At 28.1% G+C, this 10,512-nt stretch overlaps 1 protein-coding gene across 1 annotated transcript in view; it reads right to left on the bottom strand.

Annotated features, from left to right (window-relative positions):
- Positions 1-2,939: 2,939 nt before the first annotated feature.
- LOC101239296 (ubiquinol-cytochrome-c reductase complex assembly factor 1) overlaps positions 2,940-10,512 on the bottom strand; it is a 52,115-nt gene continuing 44,542 nt past the window's right edge. Inside the window, exons 6-9 of the mRNA XM_065796390.1 lie at positions 8,963-9,043; positions 8,841-8,884; positions 6,607-6,679; positions 2,940-3,316 (exon numbers count right to left, since the gene is read on the bottom strand). Of these exons, the coding sequence (XP_065652462.1) occupies positions 3,224-3,316; positions 6,607-6,679; positions 8,841-8,884; positions 8,963-9,043 (291 nt within the window). The 3' untranslated portion in view covers positions 2,940-3,223. The remainder of the gene's footprint in view (positions 3,317-6,606; positions 6,680-8,840; positions 8,885-8,962; positions 9,044-10,512) is intronic.

The following is a 10,512-nucleotide window of genomic DNA, read 5'->3' as shown; positions in this document are numbered from 1 at the left end:
TATGCCTTAGACTTTTTATATCCTATAAGCTAATTAATTCAAAAATGTTGTGGATAAAAGTAAAAAAAATTCCACAAAAAATGATAAACTTACAATTTTTTGACAAAGTATGATTGCCGAAACATTACAAACATTCTCGAAAAATTCGATAAATTTCCGACTTTCGAGAAAGATTTTTTTTCTCGAAACAGATTTTTACCGTAAGTCGGAATAAATTTTTTATTCCGTTCCGTTCCGAACTAGTTTTTATCGAATCGAGAATCCGGACACTAGATAAAGCTAAGGAAAGCAATGTTGTGCTCTTGACATTGCCACCCCATTGCAGCCACAAACTCCAACCACTTGACAGATCAGTATTTGGGCCATTAAATAAATTTTACAATTCAGCATGTGATTCATGGTTAAAGGCACATCCAAATACTCCTATGACGATATATGACATTTCTGAAAATTTAGGAATAGCTTATACGAGAGCCTTTACTTCCCAAAACATTCAAAATGGTTTTAAAGCAGCTGGCATTTTCCCGTACGATCCAAATGTTTTCAGTGATGTCGACTTTTTATGTTCTTATGTATCTGATCGACCAATTTCAGCAAATGACAATTCCGACAAACAAACAATCCCCACATCACTGTGTATTGTATCTGAAGTTATTAATGAAAAGAAACAGCAAATTAGTACTTCTGCCTACCATTGGACAGCAGAAGATATAAGACCATTTCCAAAAGCGGGTGAAAGAGAAAAAGTGCAAAAAGAAAATGTTCTAGGTCTATGGTATTGACTGACACACCAACAAGAAATGAACTAGTTAAAAGTTTATCCGAATGTAAAAGAAAAAAAGAAGATAAAGATAAGAAAAAGAAAAAAAGTTACCCCCTCAGACATCAACGTAATTTTGACTCAATTTAAACATCAAGCAACCTGTTGAACCAAGTTACAAATGCATTTAGAATGGTATTTTATTTTTGTTAAACATAAATAAATTTTGTGTATTGTTATGTTTTATAAGGAGTAGAATAAACAATAAAATAATACTTAAAATTATTTGTTTCTATTTTTGTCCCATTTCACCCCAACCATTGTCCCATTTCACCTCAACATGGGGTGACATGGGACAAACAGTGTCACTTTAAAAAACCAAGCCCTTGAACTTAATTTGATGGTTAAATAATGGGTTTTGCAATAATTTAACATGACAATTCATTGGACTATAGTTTTAAACCGATTTGTATGGTTTTTGTGGAAAATTTAAAGCGCAGCACGCAAGCAAATTTTCACCCCGTTCTCCCCTATACCGGAAAGAATGTCGTTGTTAATATTTATACCACATTGCTGATAGTCATAGAGCTCTGATAAATAAAACACTTCGTCTGGTCATTCGTATGTCGGGATTTTCGAATATTATGGGAATTCCATTTCATTTTCTAGAGCTCTAATTGTATTAATTCAGAGTAACTAAACCAAAGGCATTCCATTTGCAAACGATCCTTGGGGATCGTTTGCAAATTTTCTTAAATCATCATTAAATACCATTCTTTTAAAATATCCTATAAAAGATGTTGTGTCCTTTTAAAAATCAACCAAAGCTTTTTAATTATTTGGTGAGACTGCGAAATACTGTACTTGTGTGCATTGACATCATTATATATAAAGGAGTGCATTGCTGCAATAATACCATTTTCTGTGGCGCAATTGGTTCTCAGAGTAACTGGACGCACTTTTAATTTTTTCAATGCGTTATGATAGAAATGAGCTAAAATAATTGGGTTATTTGTACGGCAAAGTTTTAACCAAATGTTTTTACGAGAAAACCCATCTATGCGTCCGTGAAAAGTGAATCCATACGGCTTTAAGTAATCGTTGCTATCAACATGCCACACAAAATTTGGACCCGAGGAACTATAAATTCTTCGTTTTAATTTACAATGTCTTCTATACTCGGATTACTTAGGGTTAATTTGCCTGAGAATGTTCATGACATCATCTCTGTTGACGGAAGTACCATAGATTAAGCGTAATGTGTGCATTATACTGCGGTAACCTTTTATTCCGACAAAAGTTTGCACCTCTGCCTCTATTAAGCGACGGATCAAAGTGATTTCAAATGTTTTTTTTTCCAAACCCATTTAGTAATATTTAAACCCATTGAGTAAATAATTAAATTAAAAACAAAATACAAAGACCCTTCTTTAGAAAATGATATGTAGTTTTTAGAAATGAGTAGAAAAGCGAAAGGTTTTTTTTTTGTTTTAAGTATATTAAGAAAATCATTCGTGATATGGAATAAAAACAAAACAAAACAAAACCACTCCACTTTTATGAAATTTGCTACGAAATCTTATATTCCATGATGTTTTACATAAATTTTATAAAGAACTCCTCCTTAAACTAAATACTAAATCTGCTACTTTTCATGGTCACACCACTGCTTTACCGACAAATTATTTGCACTAACAAATATTTGATTGAAAAATAATTGAAGTCACACAAAGTGACCAGCAATTGGAACAAGCGAGAAAAGTAAGCTGCTCTTATATTTTGATTGTTTAAGGAAGAGGAGGTACTTAGTCTCATTTATAAATATATTTTATTTTAATGTATAAAAAATTTTAAATATAGAATCATTGGATTTAGTTTTTAGAACCCAATAATTGGTAGCTAGTGTGTGTAGTTAGCAATATACAACAAAACCAATAATTCTAAATTCATTACAAAGACTTCTCGTATGTTTTAAGGATTTCACAGTGCAGTCCTTTATTTTTAAATGCGTCAAGTAATTAAAAAAACTATGAAAAAACAAAGTTTAAATATTTGGAGATTTTATTTGTTAAAACATTTTTGAAAAAGACTTCACATTGCATAAAACTGTTTTGATCAAAAGAAATATCAAACAATGTTTTGATGATCGAACTTGTTTGATCACCAAAACAACAAATAATCCAATAAAAATTATTTAAATATTTTAATTAAGTTTAAACTAAATAATTTAATTAAAGGAGATATTACGCAATATTTCGTAGAAGTCAAATTAATAATATGCCTATGTGTGTGTGTGCGCACGCGCGTGTGTTGATGTATATACACAAATATGTATTTAGCCTTATTAACCTTTTATATAATGATATAGTATAGGTATGGCCGAGCAAAATAATTTTAAAAATCGATTTTTTTAAATTATGGTCGGTTACTTTGTTAAGGAGTAGAATTAACGATTCAATTTATTTAGGAATCTTTCAAGGGTGTAATGAGAGGTAGCCAGTTAATTTCGCCATTGTTTAACAACGCTTCGCTGTCTAGCGATTCAAGATGATGTATCTAAAACAAAAAAGTTTCAATTTTTAAAGTCTAAAACAGATCGGTGATACTCATCCAGTAAATTTTTTAAATTTAGTTATTTTCCAATAAAACATTGTATATATTATACTTCATGTACTGTCGTCAAAAAGTTAAATGTCAATTATATTTATTTATAATAATTACTATGAAACGTGCATTTACATAATTAAATATATACGTTTTGAGTTGCAGTATTACCATCATGTGCAGAGTATCTTATGCGCACAGTCCGAACAGGTTTTCGGCTTGCAAAAAATGCTCTTCTAACCAAGCTAACCATCACATTTATCACGACATAATCTAAGTACCATTATCACAACATTAAATTAAATCACAAAACACAACCAACATTACCAATACTTGGTTAAACAAATTTTTTTTTACTATACATAACTCCCCAAGGTTAAGAGTACCACCTAAGTCAAGGTGACTACTCTTTTTTTTTTACATGTTCTTACAATCATCTATCATTCCTTTAACTAGAAAAAACGAGTCTTGACATACAAGGCCGCTACGCGGAGAAACAAGAAAATACCAGAGACGTGGTGGTGGGGATCAAATGGGAACTGCTCGCTTACAAAGCGTTCACTTTACCAATATACAACTACCGCAATATAGATAAATTTATTGATGATCTTAATTTAGAGCAATACAACATAATAAACAAACTATGTTGTATTACCCTCAAGGTAAATATGTGTAAATTCAATACGACAGTTTACCAATAAATAACTCATACTTGAATTTTTTTTACAGATGAAATACCCAATGAATAAATAATTCTGAACCAATTAGTTTTTTCTTCGCAAAATATATATTTCAAGCAAATTATATTTTTAAGCAACTTTTTGCATTACTTTATTTTGTAATGCACGAATAACTTAGCTTGAAGGAGCAAAAAATCTCTTTATGAAAGATACAAAACTTTAATTCTTTGCAGTCACTCAGTAAAATGGTTCATGGTCAACGATTTTTTATGCTATGCTATGAATATTATGTTTAAAACTTCAAAACTAGTCTAACAACTTCAAGACTCTGCTCCTCGGTCGCTCAGGATCAAACTTGTCCCAAATATCACCAAAAAAAAAAAAAAAATTTTTTTTTATAAAAGTACGTGTTTGGTCTCAAAGAACCGAAAGTTATATAAAAATTTCATAAATAATAATCATATTTTATAAAAACATCAGTGAGAAATTTTTTATTTTTAATAAAATATAAAAAAAAATTAATTTTTTTACTTGATATTAAAAATCCATACTATTTATGCAAATAAAATGTAATATAAAAATTTTTATTTATCTATTTTTACAGCATAAACAATACAAACCCCTCCAGAGTAAGATGATTGTAACCCTACTATAGTAGTAATTAAGTTATATATTTGACGAGTCATCTACCCTTCATCTTTTTGGATTAACTCTTACTCCCGATCTTTCTTGGAAACCATATATCAAATCCATTACAAAATTAGCATCTGCTAAGGTTGCATCTCTTTATTGAGGTCGTCACTTTCTTACTTTGGATTCTATTCTCTATCTCTATAAATCTCAAATCCGTTCTTGTATGGAATACTGTCGCCATATCTGGGGCGGATAATTCAATGATGCCCTTTCTCTTTTAGACAAGGTGCAAAAACATATTGTAAACATAGTTGGACCTACTCTTGCAGCCAACCTCTAACCATTATCACATCGTCGTGATGTTGCTTCTCCTTCTCTTTTCTACAAATACTATAACGAGCACTGCTCTAAGGAGCTAGCGTCTCTTGGGCCATCTACTAAAATTCATTCTCGTGTTACTCTTCATTCAATCAAATCTCATCCTTTTTCTGTGACTATTTCTAAGTGCTCCAAAAACGCTCATTCGTCTAGTTTTTTTCCTTGAACATCAGTTCTTTGGAATTCGCTTCCTTCATTTTGCTTTCCTGATTCATATAACTTGCAATCTTTTAAGTCGTCTGTCAATTGTCACATCTTGCTCTACAATTTTCATCTTTTCTCTTCCAGTAACTTCCAACTCTAATAGTGGTAGATTGCAGACATGTTGGAAGGGAATATATTAAAAAAAATTATTATGAGAAAAGATAAAGTGTTTATTTATTTATTTAAATTCATTAATTGTTATTGGTGCTGCTAAGTTATTTGGTATATTGTTTCAATATAGTACTATCCAGTTGCTAAAGAAATTGTGGTTCTCTGATATTTAAAGATGAATCTTTTAGAGTTTAGAAGAAAAAATTTTTGAGTTTGGATGACACCAGTTTACTTTGTTTAAATTTATTTTTATTTTAAAATATTGGATGAAGCCCCTCTAACTCTTCTGGTTTCAAGACTTTTTAACCCTAAGCTTTTTTTTTTTTGATTATTGAGATCATCTTGAAATATTTCTCAGTCTTTTTGGTATTTGATTATGGCAAATAACTTACTGTCATCTGCTACAAATAAATAGCTACAAATACTGTGATAAAAATTTGCCTTGAGGTACACCATTTAATACTAGAAGCCATTCAGATACTTCATTAATTACAACTCTTTGTTGCCAGTTCGAGAGAAAGTTGTGTAGCCAATTTGTAATTTTTTTTGGAAACAATAAGCTTTTACTTCAGTTAGTAGTTTATGGTCTACTGTATCAAACGCTTTATATCAAATGATTATTTTTGAAATTTTTATACAATTTCGCTTCATTTGAGACCCAATAAATAATGTTGCTATAAAAAGTATTTTTTTATAGCAACATCATTTTTAATTTAATCAAAACATAATTTTAAGATTAATAGTTAGTGATAAATTATGTTGCAGCAAAGTAATTTTTTGTTGTTGCTATTATAAAAATCCTGAAGATTTAAACCAATAACCCTGTAAAAGTCTGCTAGAAGATTAAGACAAATTAAAATTGAAAACTCAAACATAATATATGTGCTTTGGTTACAATTGTAAATCATAAACCAAAAATGAATGGAGATTTTTAATGTTCAAAATTTTTGGCTAGTTGATTTTAGACGCAAAAAGACCATTAAAATATCATATTGTTGAAGTTCAAAAAAAAAGTATAACATAAACAATTGAAAAAAGTACAACAAATAAACAATTGATTATCAAATTTCATAATTAGTCCTTTATCTTAATTAAACAGAAAACTTATAGTTTGCTAATGTTTATCAGAGATATCTTTCTTATATTTTATAGAAAAATAAAAATCTCATTCTCTCAATAAATTAAAAAAAATTATTAAAAAAAAGTTGCTTTTGTAAGATAAAACTCGTATTTTACCTGTTTACGAATGTACTCTACAAGAAGTGCAATATTCTCGGGATCTGATTTTGATTTTTCAGCAAACAGATTTCTATATATATATATATATATATATATATATATATATATATATATATATATATATATATATATATATATATATATATATATACATATATATATATACATACATATATTCACATATATATACATATATACATATATATATATATATATATATATATATATATATATATATATATATATATATATATATATATATACACACACACATATATATACATATATATATATATGTATATATATATATATATATGTATACATATATATGTATACATATATATGTATAGTTCTATAGTTTGTTGGCTTTAGGAAGAGCGGAAGGAAAAAAGTGATTCTTACGCCAACACATACGTCACTTTTAATTACTTTTGACTTTCGTCCAACATTTCCGTGTTGGACGAAAGTAAAAACCATTAATTTAATTACAAATTAATCGTTTTTTAAAAAAACCACAAAAACGCAAATTTAATTGACCAGAATGTTTTTAAAAACATTCTGAATGTTTTTATAACATTTTGAATGTTTTTAACAATATAAACAATGTTTTTATTTTTATTTTTTTTAATAAAATGTTTTTATTTTTATTTTTTTTAATAAAATGTTTTTATTTTTATTTTTTTTTACTGTAAATCATGCGCGGAGTGTTGCTACATCGACTATCTTATAGCCTGACTCGCAAGGGAGTGCTGCTACATCGACTGACAAATAGCCTGACTCGCAAGGGAGTGCTGCTACATCAACTGACAAATAGCCTGACTCGCAAGGGAGTGCTGCTACATCGACTGACAAATAGCCTGACCCGCAAGGGAGTGCTGCTACATCGACTGAGGGTTTGGTTGGGGCAGGCAGTCTATCATTATTAAAAAAAAAAAATTCCGGTCTTGCATTTTAATTTTTACTTTTTGTCAACAAAATATCGAAAAAACTTTCGGACAACATCTAAGGGTTCTATATATATATATATATATATATATATATATATATATATATATATATATATATATATATATATATATATATATATATATATATATATATATATATATATATATATATATATTTATATATATATATATATATATATATATATATATATATATATATATATATATATATATATATATATATATATATATATATATATATAATGATATTACGGATGATTACATATAAACACTTTTATTTTATTTTACGTGAACATATATACAGTACCATACCCATTGTTAGTTTGGGTGATACGGTTTATGCAAGATATTCTTTCCCTTCCCAACCTCCCCTGCTGTTTACCCAGTGCAGACCGCCATCTATTAATGATTGTCTCCCACATTTTTTTATCGAAGATATCTAGACCTACAACACTAAAATGCATTAACTTACCTAAAGACAGCACAAATATAGAACTTCTATGCTTTGTGAGGAGAAAATTAAGCACAGAAAATCTTTTAAATAATTTAAAAAGCTTTATTATTGAAAAATGTTTCTACTTTAGCAGAGCTCATCATTAATTTAATTTAAAAAAACCAATATGTTCTTCTGCTATGTATCATTATTTTTGCTCTGTAATTTGTTTAATTTATTGGCTACAACTTTATTTCTTTTTTCTGTTAATAATCTATCGCCTTTTTCAAATCTGATGCAAAGTAATCTACTACTTCCTGGTTGGATTCAAGCAAAGACACAACTGATCTCGCTGTTATTTGATTGATGTCATAAGTTTCTTGAAACATTCTTCTCATCTGATGAATGGTCACACCTTTATAATTATAATGCTACTTACTTACAAAAACAGTTGTAACATAAAAAAATGGTATGATGACCATAAGAGCTATGACTTTTTTTCAACCTAATGCTCTTGTACTGTAGTTTGATAAACTTCTACCTGTAGTTTTTTAAACTTCTATTGATTTTATGTCAATATCGATTTTTCAATGGTGGGGTGAACTTTTTTCAAAAGATATGCAAATAATAGTTCATTTGTGCTTTTTAGGTAAAAGTACTAACTACGGTACAGGAGCATGGGGTTGAAAAAAAGTCATAACCCTAATGACCATACCAATAAAACTGTATGGAAATACACCTAGGCACAGCAAACACATAATTTTGTTAAATTAGCAAGGTTGGATCAAGCAAAATACACTATATGCTTCAATAACTTTATAACTGTTTACCTCCACAGGGCAGATGCAAGTACTGTATCGTGGGATAGCAAAGCCTATAAATAAAACTTTCATTTAATATATGAATTTTTGAAATATTAAAATTAAACAAAAATAATAAAATTATTAAAAACCTCATCAAAAGCAATAATAAGTCCATGAAACTGCTGATTGAATTCCTCCATGCTTTCTTTTAAATCAGTAGTTCCTGTCACCTATTAAAAATTTGAAAAAATTTATATAGAATACAATAAATTAATAAAAAAAACAAAGATAAAAAAAAACAACCAAAGATTAAATTAAAATTCTTTTTTTGATAAACTGTTCTCTTTCCGACAATTTAAACTTTTTTCTTTTTCAAAAAAACTGGCATAAACCTCACAGAATGAAATTTGCAATTAGTGAACTTAAAATGTATTATCATATAAATTTTTAAGCCAGTCAAGATTCTTTCTTCAAAATTAAATTTGCTAATTGCAATAAAAATATTATGATCAGGGGAATGGTGGCCCCTGAGGCCAAATCAAAATCCTGTATGGGCCAATTTACTTTTTATCTAAATGTGCGCCTTTTACCAATTTTTACTTTTTTCTACATTCTGAAGAAAATCCCAAAATATTTTTATATTTACTAAATATATGTTTTCACAAATTAAATTGTTTAATACTTTGCTTGATTTAAAGTGTTCAAATTAATGCGCAAGTATATTAGTATTTTGCAAAATGGCTGTCACAGCATTGGTCTGAAAACAAAGTAGATATTTAAAGACTTTCATCTTTTTTTATGAAAATATTTCATTCATAAAATATTTTCATTAAAAAAAAAAAAAAAAACGGTTTTTAAAGATCATAATATTGACAAAATTAATCCAAGAAAGTCCATGATAACAATAATAATTGTATTGAGTTTTAATTTATTTAAGAAAAATGTTGTGATATTGAATTTTAAATTAAGTTTTACTTTAATAAGTATCATATTTTGCATTTTTTTAGCATTTCAAAATCGATATAAACTTTTTTAATAAAACAATTTTTGATTTAATGAAACTAGGTTATAAAAACTTGTCATCTTTAAAGCAGAGTAGGCAAAAATCCATTTAAAAAAAAAAAAAAAAAACATGCCTAATGGTTTTTTTTGTGGGTAATTTGGGGTTTTATTGGGGAAATTTGGGTTTTATTTTTTATTTCTTATCTATTAAATTTTTTTTTGTTTAATGGTATTCAAAATTTGTTTATCATCTACTTTAACGTTATTTAGAATATATTTTATATAATGTTATCTAATAATTTATAACAAGAATTTTTCAAATTATTATGAGAAAGATTTTCAAATTTTATTTAAAATTGTATTAGAAAAAAAAAAAATCACATTAAACCTAAATGAATTGATTTAATTTTAGTTTTGAAAGTAATACTTTTAAATAGAAGGCTGCAAAATGTGATGGTGTGATGTGAGGAAGTGACTGAATGTGAGGAAGTAGCTGAAGTTTTAATTGAACTTCGAATATGAACATGAAATTCAAATGAACAAACTTGTTTCTCCACGCAGCAACCTTGTTCATAAATGTTTGTGTTTTGGATTTAAAGAGTTGAGAAAGGGTTGTAACTACAAAACCTCCTCGCTTGTAGCCTCCTTGACTGTAGCAGCCTTCTAGGCTTTGAAGGTGAATAACATAAAAGATAAA

The sequence above is a fragment of the Hydra vulgaris genome, chromosome 04 (assembly GCF_038396675.1).
Source record: "Hydra vulgaris chromosome 04, alternate assembly HydraT2T_AEP".
NCBI lineage: Eukaryota > Metazoa > Cnidaria > Hydrozoa > Anthoathecata > Hydridae > Hydra > Hydra vulgaris.
Note: the sequence above shows the minus strand (reverse complement) of the source record. Positions and strands in the feature narration are given on the sequence as shown.